General features: G+C 34.8%; 1 protein-coding gene and 1 long non-coding RNA gene across 2 annotated transcripts; both read left to right on the top strand.

The window, feature by feature from the left end:
• The first annotated feature begins 1,906 nt into the window (after positions 1-1,906).
• Positions 1,907-3,949, top strand: LOC137406635 (uncharacterized). Its single transcript, XR_010979925.1, has 4 exons — positions 1,907-2,027; positions 2,300-2,401; positions 2,981-3,130; positions 3,800-3,949. It is a non-coding gene; the product is annotated as an uncharacterized lncRNA (long non-coding RNA).
• A 1,810-nt stretch (positions 3,950-5,759) lies between these two features.
• On the top strand, positions 5,760-7,219 carry LOC137406526 (uncharacterized). The gene is made up of 3 exons (XM_068093115.1): positions 5,760-5,930; positions 6,236-6,331; positions 6,662-7,219. Exons 1-3 carry the CDS (start codon positions 5,803-5,805, stop codon positions 6,783-6,785), a joined length of 348 nt encoding a protein of 115 aa, XP_067949216.1. The 5' UTR covers positions 5,760-5,802; the 3' UTR covers positions 6,786-7,219.
• The last annotated feature ends 9,093 nt before the right edge of the window (positions 7,220-16,312 follow it).

Here is a 16,312-nt window from a genome sequence, read left to right as displayed (position 1 = left end):
GAGGGGGAAGAGGGAGGGAGAGAGAGAGGGGAGAGAGAGAGAGGGAGGGGAGAGAGAGGGAGAGCGAGGAGGAGAGGGGGGGAGAGAGAGGGAGAGAGAGGGGGAAGAGGGAGGGAGAGAGAGGGAGAGGGGAGAGAGAGAGAGGGGAGAGAGAGAGAGGGGGAGAGGGAGAGAGAGGGAGGGAGAGAAGGGGAGAGAGAGGGAGAGAAGAGAAGGGGAGAGAGAGGAGAGAGGGGGGGGAGAGAGAGAGGGAGAGAAAGGGAGAGCGAGGAGGAGAGGGGGGGGGAGAGAGGGAGAGGGAGAGAGAGAGAGGGAGGAAGGGAAGAGAGAGAAGGGGAGAGCGAGGAGGAGAGGGGGGGGGGGAGAGAAAGAGAGAGAAAGAGAGAGAGAGAGGGAGAGAGAGAGGGGGAAGAGGGGGGGAGAGAGAGAGAGAGAGAGAAAGAGAGAGAGAGAGAGAGGAAGAGAGAGAGAGGGGGAAGAGGGAGGGAGAGAGAGAGGGGAGAGAGAGAGAGGGAGGGGAGAGAGAGGGAGAGCGAGGAGGAGAGGGGGGGAGAGAGAGGGAGAGAGAGGGGGAAGAGGGAGGGAGAGAGAGGGAGAGGGGAGAGAGAGAGAGGGGAGAGAGAGAGAGGGGGAGAGGGAGAGAGAGGGAGGGAGAGAAGGGGAGAGAGAGGGAGAGAGCGAAGAGGAGAGGGGGGAGAAAGAGAGAGGGAGAGAAAGGGCGAGAGAGTGAGAGGGGGGAAAGGGAGAGAGAGAGAGGGAGGGAGAGAAGGGGAGAGAGAGGGAGAGCGAGGAGGAGAGGGGGGAGAGAGAGAGGGAGAGAAAGAGGGAGAGAAAGAGGGAGAGAGAGGGGGGAGAGAGGGGGAGAGGGAGAGGGGGAAGAGGGAGGGAGAAGAGGGAGAGAGAGAGGGGAGAGAGGGAGAGGGGAGAGAGAAAGGGGAGAGACGGAGAGAGGGGAAAGAGGGAGAGAGGGAGAGATGGAGAGAGGGAGAGATGGAGAGAGAAAGATGTAACTGCATATTTGGAGTTGTTTTACAGTATGAAAGCCAACTCTCAATAAACCTTATGCTGCCCGTGAATCTGTTACTGTAGGCGGGTAATGCAGCTAGTATCATATAAAATAAAATTCAATTTTATTTTATATTTAGGTTCTTAATTGTTAATTCATGTAACACATTAAAGGCAATCAGTGGGTGTAATTGCTTTTAGTAATTAAATGGTACAAAAAATATCTAATAATAGCACTGTTACCTGCAAACATTTGTAAAATTGTGGGCCATCATTTTAAACCAAATTGTATACTAATAGCCATCTCATTGCAAGGTCTATATGTTAACAGTAGGTAATAAAGTTTAACAACCATGTTGAGCGCAGTATCAAAAATAACAAGTGGGTACTTAACATAACTCACTAAATAACGCTGTTTGATGAAAATCATGCAGCTAGATCCAAAAGCTGTTTAAACTATTGGTAAAAATAGACAATTGCAATCAAGGAGAAAAATGAGACTAGACAAGACTTCAAACTAGATTAGACAGCTAGAAAAAGCAACAAATTTGGTTTGTTTGAAATCTTTAGAATATTTAATCACAGGATATGAGCAATTTCAGTGTGTTGCACTACTATCTAAAAGCAATATTCACTACTAATGGAAATTCCATATTCCAACTGATTCAAGGTGTTTGAAGCATATAACATCAGCATGACCAATTTAGAAGGTTTTTTTATTTCCCATAAATTTCCTACCTCTAAGCTTGGGAAACTGTAAAGTCCAACTTTTCCATGATGTAATGACAAGTATAAAAAGGATACATGGTAAGTAACGACATCAGAAGTGGGTAGAGCATAAGACAACGAACAGTTAGTTACTACCTATAAACTTGGAGTTCAACTGCAAGCATGGCATACAGACCACCTGACTTTTATTCTATGGACTCTGTTACTCCACAAGGACAAAGCTACAATCGGAACAAAGTGCAAGTACAGGAGCATAGACCTGCTTACAACCACAAAGGATGCTGCTATGACCAGTAAATATTGATTTTTTATTTCTCGTCTTTACATGTAGTTAGAACTGATGATGTTTTGCAATGCAAAGTTTTTAACTTTTGTCTAACACAAAAGGAAGAATAAACAGTGAAGTATGCTAACATCTTAGATTTTACACCATCTTACAGAGTGGCGTGTTAGTCGCTAGTTAAGCAAAGTGTGTATTTTCATGCAACTTTGTATACATAAATTACATTAGTAATCAAAAGTGTTGACTTGCTAATCTTACTAATTTCAACTTTATTTTTACAAGGACAAGCCAATCTGAACGAATAAGGCAGATTAGTTGCTTGGGCTATCAATATGTTGATCAAGAAACCTACACCCTTACTCTAACCTGCTGGTGTGGTGAATTGTAAGTAACATCAAGTTTTCTTAGCAGTTATTTAGCAAATTTATGGTAGACTCTTGATATTGTTTTTAGTGTGTAAATAATCAATCTTACTTTGCAAGCTTTTTAGAGATGAAAGTGTTTCACTCATTGGAGGCAGGCTATGTAGCATTGTAGGCAGGCTATGTAGTATTGGAGGCAGGCTATGTAGCATTGGAGGCAGGCTATGTAGTATTGGAGGCAGGCAATGTAGCATTGAAGGCAGGCTATGTAGCATTGAAGGCACGCTATGTAGTATTGGAGGCAGGCTATGTAGCATTGGAGGCAGGCTATGTAGTATTGGAGGCAGGCTACGTATTGTAACATGCTAACTATACTTTTACATAGAGCCTTCTAATCTTTGTGTTTAAATGAGTAGATTTTAGCTGTTTATGCTGCCAAATATACAAATTAAAAATTTCATCAATATATAGGATAAGCATTCATAATGTTCTCGTCATAAATGCTGGCCTTTAAATCTTGGAGGTTTAATTATATTGATCATCTATATTAGTTTCAGTTGAGCTACGTGAGTCATTATATAAAAATCTGTGTTTATTTTAGCCAATCAGGCGTAAAAGAGAAGCACTATGATAATCGCTGCAAATGGAAGAGCATAATTGACAGAGAAACAAGGAAAATCTATTTAGTCAAAAAATGCTTTTGCGCATAAAGCCTTTTGTTCTCTCAGAAGAAATGAAACTTCAGAATCGGGTGAGTCATTACACAATTTATCTTTTTAGATGATTTCTCTTTCTTGTATTTAATTTTAATTATTTCCTTAAGCATTGAGTGAAAATATTTCAAAATTTAGTTTCAGTGTTTTTCAAACTAATTTTTAAAGTTTTCAAACTCAAAATTTTGTTTTGCTCTTGCTTTTACTCAAGATGTTTATGTATCCAAGCAAATGGCTTTTTTGTAGTTGACTGATTTTTGTATTCTCTCCGATAAATTTATGAAAGATTAATGTTAAGCATGATTGAAAGATAAAAAGTATTTAAATGATAACTCTGTGACAACCTGTATAACTCATTGTAGGTTTGTGACAGCTGATGCGAGATATCATAGCTTTCTCAAAACCTATATGACTTATTGTAGCTTTTTGACAATTTATATATTACTGTATAACTTTGTAAAACAGTTGTACAAAACAAATATCATAGAAAGATGATCATATGTTATATGTAGTGCCTCTCTAAACAACATAAGCAATGCACTGCAATACTCTTAATGCACTGCAATATTCTTCAGTACATGAAACTAATAATGAGATTTTGTTATTTATTACAACAACAAAAGTGAGAGTTTGTTGGAAATATAAAAGATATAACTTTTAAAATTTCTCTCCTTTACTGAAACTTTAAAAAAATGGTTTGCTTGCAGACATCTGAAGTTTGTGGATAAAGAAAAGCCATTCAACCACTCTTGATAAAGATGTTGTCAACCTGAGTAGTATCTCAAGATTGAAACCAAATTTAAACTAGTGTCTGAAATGTTCACTTCTTATACTATTATTTTATAAATGTAGTATGTAATGCCATCCTGAACATAAAAAGAGTGATGATATATTTTAAAGTTTGAACTGATAAACTATAGTTTGCTTTTTGCATATATTAGCTGAGCTATACTTGAAAGGGTAATGCACAGAGAGAAGAAAACTTAACAACCAGCACAGGCAGAGTGGCAGTTATTTGCACAAGCATGCTACAAATTCTAGAAGATTCACTCAGATGGTGCAATGTCAATAGCAGAAAATCCCAATTCCATAAAAGTTATACTGATGTCTCCAAATGGCTTGATTAAGGCTAATGGCCAGTCTAAAAAACTCCATTAATTTTCCAAACAAAGGTTCCCATATGTTGTGGCTATCTGATAGTCAAAACTTTAGTTTGATGGGAACATCCTTGTTCTAAAAAAACTTCATAAGTTATATTATATACAATGTCAATATTTCAGAACAAAAGGAATGCTGGTAATTCTCTATCTAAACTGAAATCTCAACAAGATATATTTCTGCTATTTACGTGGTTTAGTTGAAAGCAATATGCATGCCAATGTTAGAAGGATTAGAACTCTTATCAAATGTTATAAGTTTTCTACCACCTGTTCCACTTGTCAAAATTAGTTTTTATTACCTGTTCAGCTTGTCAAAATTAGTTCTCTATCACCTGTTCAATTTGTCAAAACTCCTATAATTTAGGTGCCATTTGAATCTATTACTGTTAGCTAAAAGCTTGTTAGAATTTCCTCATACGCTCTCATATTTACATACTCAATGCAAAGACTAATTAAAAATGACTGTACAATTGATACAACACTTCTCAAAGGTGCTGTAACATCTTGTATATGGTTGTACGCATTCTGTTCACTTATGCATCAGTATCATTAATAAATGCAAAACATAACGCCCTTATTTTATTCTTTTTCCCAAAATGATTTTGGTGTCAGCAGATACTCTTACACAATAACAATTTACTTTTCTGAAGGTTTAGATTGAACAGAGTGCTGTTTTAAATTTAATTTTACTCTACGCTCGATTTTCATAATGTATGTTTGGGTCATCTGTCTCAGCAAATCTCATTTAGTAGGCATTTAGTAAAAGGTCAGACGACTCCAACAGCATGTACGACTTAATCAGAAATCTAATAGAGAAGTGCAACAATTAAAAATGCTTTAGGACCTGTTTAAAGGAAGCACACATTTTTAGAGCTTCATTCATCTTTAATAGGTGATTCTGTTATTTCCACGCATGATGTATAGCCATTGGACCAGCTATGGGTTTCCGTCATCATTTCCCAAATTGTATAGAATTTCCACCGCAAGAGTATATCAAGCATCCAAAGGCACTGAGATCATTCAAATACCTGCATTATGTCACACTCACCACCAGACTCGTATGATGAACACAGTTTCAGACACATCCGTTACCATTTTGAGACACAATCCTGTAGCATGCTTAATTATTCAGTCAATGTGTACATCTAAGAACTAGTGAAACTCCTCAAGGAAATGTTGAAAGCAAGCAATACGTTTTAGAATGTGCTGATTTATGCCCAGTATGTGTTGACTCAACATCTTCCTGTATGTTGTATAGCTAATTGACTGGCTATGGGATTCCATCATCAATTCCCAAGTTGTTTGGAATTTCCATCTTGACTATATTTTAATCATATATAGGATTGACAGCAGCAAAACATGAGTCATGTATACTTGTTCCATTAGAGAAAATTTCCCTTGATAAATTTCCAAATAATTTGGAAAGAATATTTGGTAAAGGAAAATTCCAGTGGCTTGGTATAAAAGTATAAGCCCACTAAATTCATGTCAGATCTGAAAAGATTGGAAGCTAAACTTTTGAAGCAACAGATTTTTTAAACAACTTCAACATGTCACACCCACCACTAGACTCGGATGACGAATCAGGTCCTCCATTAGGAAAAAAATACACATTTGAGACTGAAGTGGAAGAGCATGCACCTTCACCTTATTCGAACAAAGAATGCCGCTACAAAAGGTAATTTTATAAAGTATTTTGTGTAATACGATTGTGTACTTCACACATTGAAAATATTGAATGCTGAATTAGTAATAGTTTAGTAAAGATAGCTTAGGAGCAAGTCAATGTAACTTTGATGAAATTTCAATGCGGTTGCATTTTCCAAGCTAATATTATTTGGTAGAATATTTTGAAAGTTTCAAGTCAGGCTTTTGTCAAATTAATAGGAAGCACCTGCCTCACTTGCCATGTCAATAGATTTCATATAATACTGACACAGAAAATTATTAGCTGCTTAGATAAATCTCTGCTATATTTTCAAGGCCGAAAGAACCTCAGACGATACGACGAAGTGGATGCATGGGCTCAATGACTTTCAAAAAGTTTACCCTAACCCGAGAGTGTGTATGTCTCAAATAGTAAGTACAAATAAAACATTCTTACACTTACTTCTCTAACAGGTTTATAGGTCTTTCTTATTATTATATGGTTGAATTTATGAAGAAAATCTTTATCATACAAGTTTAGAAATTTACCCATCTCAACCATTTTACAAACTTTTCACACAAATACTATGTAACAAGTCATTCATAAACTTAACAAAGTATATTGCTCTATTGTTAACGGAACCCATTGTTTACATATCAAATTAGTTGGCAGACAAATTGACAAAGATGTATCAACAGATTATTAGTTACTGTACACACTGGTTAAGCGTCATTTTTTATATTATATTATATTTATTTTAGCACCCCTGGTGAATGGGAGAATCATTACAGCAAGCTGTGTAAATGGAGAAGAATCACTGACCAGGTTACGAAAAAAGTCTATCTGGTTCGAAAGTGTGTCTGTGAAAAACCACCTGGTGTATAGAGACAATGCCGAACCTTGAATGATTGTTACCTAGCAGCACTAAGTCTATTTTTAGTGATTATAATATCAGTCACTAAATCTCGCAATACCTTGTTTTATCTCCTTAACTTTAAGCAAATTGATTATTTTTTGGAAATGATAGCTGATGCTCTATTGTATTATATTGTCAGCAAACATAATACATGAATATTATATATGATAAATGCTTATGACCAACATTTTTCGTTGTGAATGTGCCTTCAAACACAAATGTTTCAACTCACAAACATGCATATTAATTTGATTAGAATAAGCTATGCTTCAACAACCAAATAGGTATTTCCTGACTGTTCATTTACAACTTTCTAAAAATTAATCATTTTAGTTCCAAGCCATAGTAAGTTATCATGAGAAAATGCAACTAATTTATTCAGTTAACATGAGCAACTCTTTATTTTAACATGAACAAGTATTCTATATTTAGTTGCTCTATATTTAGTTGCATTGAGTTCCTGATGGTCAACAAAAGTGATCTCTCAATATGTCATCCAGGGCATGACATACAGTGTTGTGTGTATCCAGTTCTCTTTGGTTATTATGCTTCCCTTTATTTCACCAGTCATATACATATACAAATATAGACAACTAGAAATAAACAAAATGACAGCTGGTGCCATAAAACCTAAAATTGTTCTATGAATTTGATGATGTAATAGGATTATGCAATAAAAGTTTTTGATTTCCAAAATCTTTGGAAACGGAAGCTTGGAATTTCCGATGCTCAGCGTGAAAGCAGAATATTTATTGATATCAATACATTCATAGAGCCATTTTATGTTGAGTATGAAATGCCTTACGCAACACTCGATTCTTATGAAAACCAGTATGAAAACTATCACTCTCATCTAGTCTTTTCAACTATGAACAGCCAATCGGGACATTTTACAAAATTTATGTGAAACCATTACAAGCCATCATGTTGACCTTTGCATACTATCATATTCCTGGTAGGCATTGACTGTGATTTGACTTCTGTATGGAAAGACAAGATAATAAAATATCATGAGATATCTGAAGACGGTTTTAAAACTCCGCATCAAACACTGTCAATCTGACTTTTTTGTAATAACATTTTTTGACAACACATAATCAGCAAAGTAAGCTTTGCTTTGACATAAAATAGGCTTGCTTTTTAGCTCATATCAATTATAATTTCAATAAAATCAATAAATGGCTATGTTTCTCATAAATGACATCTATTTCATAAATGAAATCTATTTTTGAGTGCAACAGGATGATGCAAGGCTGTTGACATGTCATAGCGGCAGCACTAGTAATATGACGTCTGTAGCACCATCTTAGAATCTACTATCTAAACTAATATTCCTCTGTTATTATCTGTAGAGAGAGAGCAAGTGTTATAATACTAGCAGAGAGGTTATGGCGATATTTTTAGTCAACTTTGATATTGGTTTATTGAGCGTAGGAGTCATTGCATCATTAAGAGGGTTTCAAATTTAAAAGATTAGTTTAGGCGGGTGAGTATAAAGGCATACAAGAACTACAATATAATAACTTTTGTTTTAGATTAAGTGTACTTTGAATTCTTAAGATTGTTTCATGATCTGGATTAATGATTTGTTTATGCATGAGTAAGCGAGGGTAGTTTCCAACATGAAAACACTGCCTGCTTTCCCTAGACTAGTGTTTGTTAACACAACAGCAGGCCACTTGGGCATAGCCTTGTATGATCATTTTAGCTAGAGCGTGTTAGCTGGATATTCCATTGCGTGACTGTAGGTTATTTTAGCACTAAATACCAGCATTGCTGGCTATAACTAATCCATCGTTTTTTTGACGTCATCAAGTCGTTTGCACATGCGCTCGTTGACGAAAAGGCTGCCTTATTTGTAGAAAACGATCGTTTTTCTTTTATTTACTAGTACTTTTTGATGTTGTTTTGATACTATGATAAAAAAATTGCAAACAAAAACATCGTTTTTAAAATATAATTGCAAAAGCTTCATGTTTTTAATGATAAAATTGTCTATCAAGATGGCCGACAACAATAAAATGATGTCACAAAAAAACGAAGGATAGGACTTGATAGCTCTGTAATAGGAGTAGGATTGCATCATACTCACTCATCAACATGTTCCAAACTCTAATGATCACCACTGAGCAAAGTTTACACAAATGCTCACATTCACCCAGTAACTATCTGGTCTCTCTAAGAGTAAACATTCATTGCTTTCATTTTACTTGTGAATGATAAAGTAGTTACAGAAAAGTAAACAAAAACTGAGTTCTTGCTAGTCGATTTATCAACACAATTAGAGTTGCCCCGATTTTAATATTGGAGTTGGTATCGGTGCCGATATGGGTGTTAAGTATCTGAATCGGTATCAGCCGATCTTTTTTTTAAAAATCGGAAACTTCAGGTACTTTTTACAGATAAACTATTTAGCAGAACACTGTATTTCAGCCTGCTACACTAATAAAAATCATCAGCTGCAAGCTCCTTCCTTTTACCTGATGAATTTCAGGCCTGTCACACAATTTATTTCGTGTCTATAGCCTGATCAACACAGCTGAGGAATTTTTTTGCTTTAGTCAGGATGTAATCACAAAGTGCGGTATTTCCCAATTACAGCGATATGATTTATTACAACCAATCACGAACAAGAGAACCATAATGAAAAACAAGAATGCAGTGTAATGTTGCTATTTACTAGCATTACAAAAGTAATTTGAGCAGTCGTTGCAAAAAGTTATCTATCTCTCTCTTGATCCTGACGATATGATGTGTTGTTTGTATCGCATAAAATAACCTCAGTGGCTTATCGGTATTTAACCTGTCCTTCATCATCTGTGGCAAGTGAGTGCTTCTTCAGTACGACTGGCTACATCAATAGTGATAGAAGACAAGGACGTCTCACTGAGAGAATTGAACCACTAACCGTAGTTAAAAGAAATATTTATTTACTCTAAATTTGTACAGGCGCAGCAGTTCGTTCAGCAGTAGAAGAGAGACTTCATTATCGCAGAGAAAGCTGTACCACTAACAGTAACTGCCATTATTAATAACAGATTTCAAGAAACATGGACTGTTTTGTTTTGTTACTGTTTTGTACTGTTGTTGATGCAAGGTATGTCAGTATATGAATATATATACATGTTTATCTTTTTTCCATAAATACAAACAAGTAAATACATCAATATTTATATTTTCTTCACATTATATTTATATTTGCATAATAAAATTAACAATTATCTATGCAACACAAAAGATCTGAATCGCTATCTGAATCGGATTATTTTTCAATAAGAATCGGTATATCGAATCGGTACCTGAATCGGCTCGTGAAATTAGAATCGGGGCATCTCTAAACACAATAATGTAATGTAGCAGTGTTGTTTGTTACTATCTATTTCAGCCACTGAAAATATATTCTTTTGCTTTTGGCTCCATACACAGAAGGTAATGCAGTTGTCAACAAAACTGTTGTGTACACAAAAGTGACAGTGTACATTCCTTTCCTGGAATTGCCTATTTTGACATAAAATAGACGGCCAGGAGAAAGTTTTTGTCACACGCTTCAGCCTTAGGCATAAACTAATCAAACTAATCTAGCTTATTCGTGATCCGAAATCTTGAGTGTGTTATTAAATGAAGCAGATACAGTCTTTGAGGTGATGTGATTAACACAGCTCAACATATGCCAATCACTCTCAATATTAATTACACCATATCAGACGTAATCAATAAATCATAGTTAGTAGAAAGCTTGCTATAGCATGAAAACACTGCTCTTTCTACATAATCAGAATATCAATATTAATATCATTTACAGTCAAATTGTATTATTTTTATTTAAAATGCAGGTTAAACAGTTTTAATTTTTTACACTGAGCTAGACCTGTTCTTGGTTGCAGTTGCTTAAAAGATGATGAATTTCACCCTTTCCATCTATCTTTTGTTTTGATATGATCATAACTGCTCAGTTTTAACATTGCACTGGTTGCTTATTATGTGTATATTATATATAAAACATTATCAATATTATATATAATATATTTATTAGAGAACTAAATAGCTCACTTATCTTTTTTTCAGCTACTGACAGTTTCTTGCTAGTGCAATCTTCAGGCTGTAGACTCCAACCGTTGAAGTTTACAGCCTGCCAGAAGTATACTGCTCCATCCTATGTTGAGCACTCTGATTTTAGTTCTAAGTATGATACATTTCAATAATATACTTCTTATATATAAACAAAGATTGTCAAACTTTGGCATATCATATCATTGCTTACTAGATTAGCAATTGGGTGTATTGATTGCTAGATACTCTCTCTGGTTTCCATATCAATTCAGCCAACAAGTCAGGGCAACGATAACATGGATTTTCCTGTTAAGATGGAATCCCTAGCAGCAAATGGAAGCTAGATGGAAGGAAGTCTTTTAGAATATTCTAGAAGCAATGCAGTTTTGCTGACTCACATAAATTTCTGTATAGTCTGGTTATTTAGTTAAATGTTTCCTGTAGTGATTTGGAGTCTGATGAAAAAGCTGCCTAAGATATATTTAGACATATTTTGTATTGTTGGTATATTTCCAAAATACTTATTATAGGCAGTATCCATTACTGCAACTAGCCGCAGCAGACTTGGTCTTAGTCATAGCAGAAGGCACTTTACTGTAAATTGTGTTTTTATTTAGATGATGTTTTTGGCAAATCAGAGGCTTGAAACAGCTAAGCCAGATGACAGCGGCTTAACAAAAACTCTACACTAATCTGTATATCTTACCAAGTCATGTAATATTGGGTCTGAGTATTGGTTGTTATAACATTTACTTACCAGTAAATATTCTATGCTCTTATTTACATGTTAGCATGACTTGAGGTATTTGGAGCAAGATACTTGGTATTTTCCATTACTAATGGAAATTCTGACTTAAATAAGCTAGACTATATATAATGGTTAGCAATGGTAACTTACCCTCACACTCCTTCTGAATTGTCTAGCCTGAACATCGATTATTGCACTGTAACTTATGGCAGAAATTTTATGTTTGTTGTTGAAAGATTTAGAAGTCATTTAAAAATAAATGTAGGTTATGAAACTCTACAATATGGATTATTTGAGCCAGCAAAAAGGATTATTTAAGACTGCTGTGCGAATGGGTAAATCCTTGCATTAGGGTTTCTTTAGATATACTTTTATAAAAAGAACTCACCCTGATCCTTGGAAGACTTAAGGTAAGGTATCTCGTGATCTGGCTCAAAACCTAAGCGCCAAAAGTGTGAATTGATTATATATTATATTTATATTTAAATGTTTGTTATAACTAAACTACGTACTCTCAGAAGCTTACTTGAAGCCTATTTTTACTTAAGAATGACAAGTACTTCTAAGTTAAGGCAAAAAACTTGAATTCTTGAACTTTCTTTACATTTCTGTAAACGCACTCATTACAAATTTAAAACAAGATGTGCGGAGATAGTCAACTTAAAATAATTTAATGTTTTTTAAACATCTTGAGATTGCCGTAAAAATTTTAGACCTTTGCAACTCACCACAAATTTTTAAAAGTAAAAGCTTGTTGTGTTTCTCTTTTGCAGCAAAATTGGACTACTTTAAATGTGTTCAGAATTAGAGCAGTTTGTATGATTTGTACATGATTTGTACATTTGTACATGTACTTACGGTATGATTTTTTGAAAGTAAATTAAAGTACAATTTATTATGTTACGAAGTCATATCACAACTAAATGCATGCATATAACCACATAGCAACATGTGAGTATTGACAAAAGTCTAGAAAGTTCTAAAGTGATATTCAGAAAATACTAAAGAGTTCTGATGCTTGGAGATAACTCAACTTTTTTGTAGATCTTTGTGAAGTCAAATAAAAGTAAACATTCATTAAAAGTGAAATATCTGCAAAGGCAGAGCTCTCTTAATTGTTTCAATCAGTAAAATATGCAAAAATTAATGAATGTCGTAGTAAAATTGATAACCTGTGTAGATTTTTTAGAATACGAATATAATTGTCAGCAACAGTTGATATTTTTAATTTTTGATTTCTAAGAAGCCATCATTTTCATCAGACATAAAGACTCTGATAAGAAGAAGATATATTCAACATGTTAGGATTGAATGATAAAAAAACTGATGAAAAAAGATGGGATATGCTAAAAACAAACAATGAGTTTTAGAGTATTTAATATAAATAGCTTTATTAGTATACTAAAAAAAGTAACATATTTTATAATCAAGAATATCATAAGTCATACTTGTTGACTTAACACATTTTTGTTTTCTGTATAGCTAATTGACCAGCCATGGGGATCCATATCCTTTCCCCAATTGTTTGCAATTTCTCGCCCTGAGAATACTTTAATTATAGATTAGTTTTAAGTTGCTAAATGTCAGTCATGTATATTTGTTTCATCAGCAAAACTTTGCCATGATAAATTTCTAAGTGATTTGGAATGAAAATTCGGTAAACGAAAATTCCAGTAGCTCGGTATAAAAAGCAGCGTTTAGCTGAAAACTCTGATGGTCAGCAAAAGTGGTCTATCAATAAGTGATCCAGAGCATGACTTACAGTGTTGGGTGTATCCAGTTCACTTTAGTTATCATGCTTCCCTTTATTTCACCAGTCATAGACATATACAAATATAGACAACTATAAATAAATATAACGACAGGTGGTGCCATAAAACCTACAATTGTTCTATGAATTAGATGATGCAATAATATAAAGCAATAAAAAATTTGATTTCCCAAATCTTTGGAAACAGAAGCTTGGAATTCCCGATGCCTAACGTGGAAGCAGTCTATTGATTGATATCAATATATTCATAGAGCTATTGTATGTTGACTATGAAATGCCTTACAAACACTCGCTTCTTATGAAAACCTAGCAATGAAATTAGATTTTCTAACAGCCTTGGAAATATGGAGTATAAAAACTAGTCCTCTCTAACAACAATTGCTGCTTTAAATGATTCACACTAGTACAATTGTCAGTCTCATGCGCTCTGAGAGATCCATCGATATATAAGCCATAGATATATAATATATATATATATATATATATATATATAGGTTTATATATCTATGGAGAGATCTGAGAGATCATCATGAATAATCAGTATAATTATCCCAGTAAGTTGCATGGCAGACTAAGTACTGCAGTCGTAGTGGGCCTGCTTTAGAATCTGACTCCACTGGTTTGACTCTTGTGTGAGACAATTTTTTTTTCTAGGGTTCTTAGCATGGCTTCAGATAGACGGGCGCGACTCTCATTATAGCAAAGTATAGTATTTTTTCAACTATGCACAACTACTCTAAAGTTTTGATAGAATTTCTGAAAAAAAAACCTTTACATTCCATCATGTTGACCTTTGCATACTATCACATTGCTGATAAACATTGACTGTGAGTTGACTTCTGTAAGCAAAGACAAAAGAGTCAAACCTCATGAGATATCTGAAGACGGTTTTAAAACACCGCATTTAACACTACCAATCTGACTGTATTTGTGATAACATCTTTTGACAACAGATAATTAGACAAATGAATTTTGCCTTGACATTAAATAGGCTTGTTTGTTGCTCATTGGCTCATGACAATCGTAATTTCAATAAAATTTATAAAGGGCTATTTATTTCATGAATGACATTTATTTCATGAATGGCTATATATTTTAAAAGTGACATCTATTTCGTAGATCCCATCTATTTCTGAGTACAACATGATAATGCAAGGCTGTTGACACTTCGTAGCAGCAACACTAGTAATATGATGTCTGCAGCACCACCTTAGAACCTACTATCTAAACTAATATTCCTCTGTTATTATCTGTAGATAGAGCCAGTGTTATAATACCAGCAGAGAAGTTATAGCTGTATTTCTAGCACACTCTGAGGTGGTTTTATCGAGCGTAGGGGTCATTGCGTCAATAAGGTTTCAAATTTGAAAGATTAGTTTGGGCCCGCGAGTATAAAGGCAGACAAGAACTACAATAGAATAACTTTGTTTTAGATGAAGCGTACTTTGAATTCTTAAGATTGTTTCATGATCTGGATAATTGATTATGCGTGACTAAGCGAGCCGAGTTTTCAACATGGAAACACTGCCTGCTTTCTCTAGCCTAATCTTTGTTAACACAGCAGATGGGCACTTGGGCATAGCCCTGTATGATCATTTAGCCATAGTGCATAGTCTGGATATTCCATTGCGTGACTATAGGTTATTTTAGCACTAAACACCCACATTGCTGACTATAACTAATTGGACTTGATAGCTTTCTAATGGGAGCAGGATTGCATCATGCTTACTCATCTACATGTTCCAAGTTCTAATGATTGCCACTGAGCAAAGTTTACATATCATATTCACCTAGTAACTGTCTCTTCTCTCTAGGATAAAAAATCCACTGCTTTCAGTTTACTAGTGAGTGATAAGGTAGTCACAGAGAAGTAATCAAAAACTGAGTTCTTGCTAGTAAATTTACTAACACAATAATGTAGCAGCGTTGTTGTTAATACTTATATCTGTAACGGAAAATCTAGTCTTGAGCTTGTGGCTTCATATGCAGAAGGTAATGCAGTTGTCAAAAACGCTGCTGGGTGCACAAAGAACAAATGTATACTCTCTTTTTTAGAATCACCCACTTTGGCATAGAATAGGACAGAAGAACTTCAGAAAATCTTTTTTATATGATTCAGTCCTAGACATAAACCAATCTAGCTAATCTGGTTCTTCCATTTTATCAGTAACAAAGGCTGTTTGTTGTTAAATGAAGGAGATACAGTCTTTGAGGTGATACCATTATCACAGCTCAGCATTTGCCGATCATTCTCAATATTGATTAAACCATATCAGGCTTAATCAATAAATCATAGCTAGTAGAGAAGCTTGCTACAGCATGAAAACACTACTCTTTTTGCAAAATTAAGATATTGATAGCAAATATAACTTACAGTCAAATCATATTATTTTTATTTAAAATAAAGGTTAAACAGTTTTACTTTATTACACTGAGCTAGCTCTGTTCTTGGTTGAAGCTGCTCAGTTTTAACCTTGCACTGCTTGCTTGTTATCTACATGTGCAGGTTATATATAAAATATTATCAATATTACATATAATATACTTAATATATATTTATTCTATATAAACCAAGATTGTCAAACTTTGGCATTCCATATCATTGCTTACTAGGTTAGCATTTGGGAGCATTGATTAAAAAATACTCTCTCTGGCTTCCATATCAATTCAGCCAACAAGTCAGGGCAATGATAACATGGATTTTCCTGCTTAAGATGGAATCCCTAGCAGCAAATGGAAACTAGATAGAAGGAAGTATTTTAGAATATTCTAGAAGCAATGCAATAGTGCTGACTCATATAAAGTTCTGTATAGTCTGGTTAATTAGTCAAATGTTTCTTGTAGTGATTTGGAGTTTGATGATAGAGTTGCATATGATATATTTAGACATATTTTGTATTGTTAGTGTATTTCCAAAATACTCTTTA

The sequence above is a fragment of the Watersipora subatra genome, chromosome 10, assembly GCF_963576615.1.
Source record: "Watersipora subatra chromosome 10, tzWatSuba1.1, whole genome shotgun sequence".
NCBI lineage: Eukaryota > Metazoa > Bryozoa > Gymnolaemata > Cheilostomatida > Watersiporidae > Watersipora > Watersipora subatra.
Note: the sequence above shows the minus strand (reverse complement) of the source record. Positions and strands in the feature narration are given on the sequence as shown.

What these genes read in the sequence shown, in the direction of transcription:
- LOC137406526 (XM_068093115.1), top strand. Translation starts at nt 5,803, where the DNA reads ATGTCACACCCACCACTAGACTCGGATGACGAATCAGGTCCTCCATTA. An exon ending in AAAGAATGCCGCTACAAAAG is followed by an intron (nt 5,931 to 6,235) that starts GTAATTTTATAA and finishes TATATTTTCAAG; the next exon opens with GCCGAAAGAACCTCAGACGA. An exon ending in GAGTGTGTATGTCTCAAATA is followed by an intron (nt 6,332 to 6,661) that starts GTAAGTACAAAT and finishes TATTTATTTTAG; the next exon opens with CACCCCTGGTGAATGGGAGA.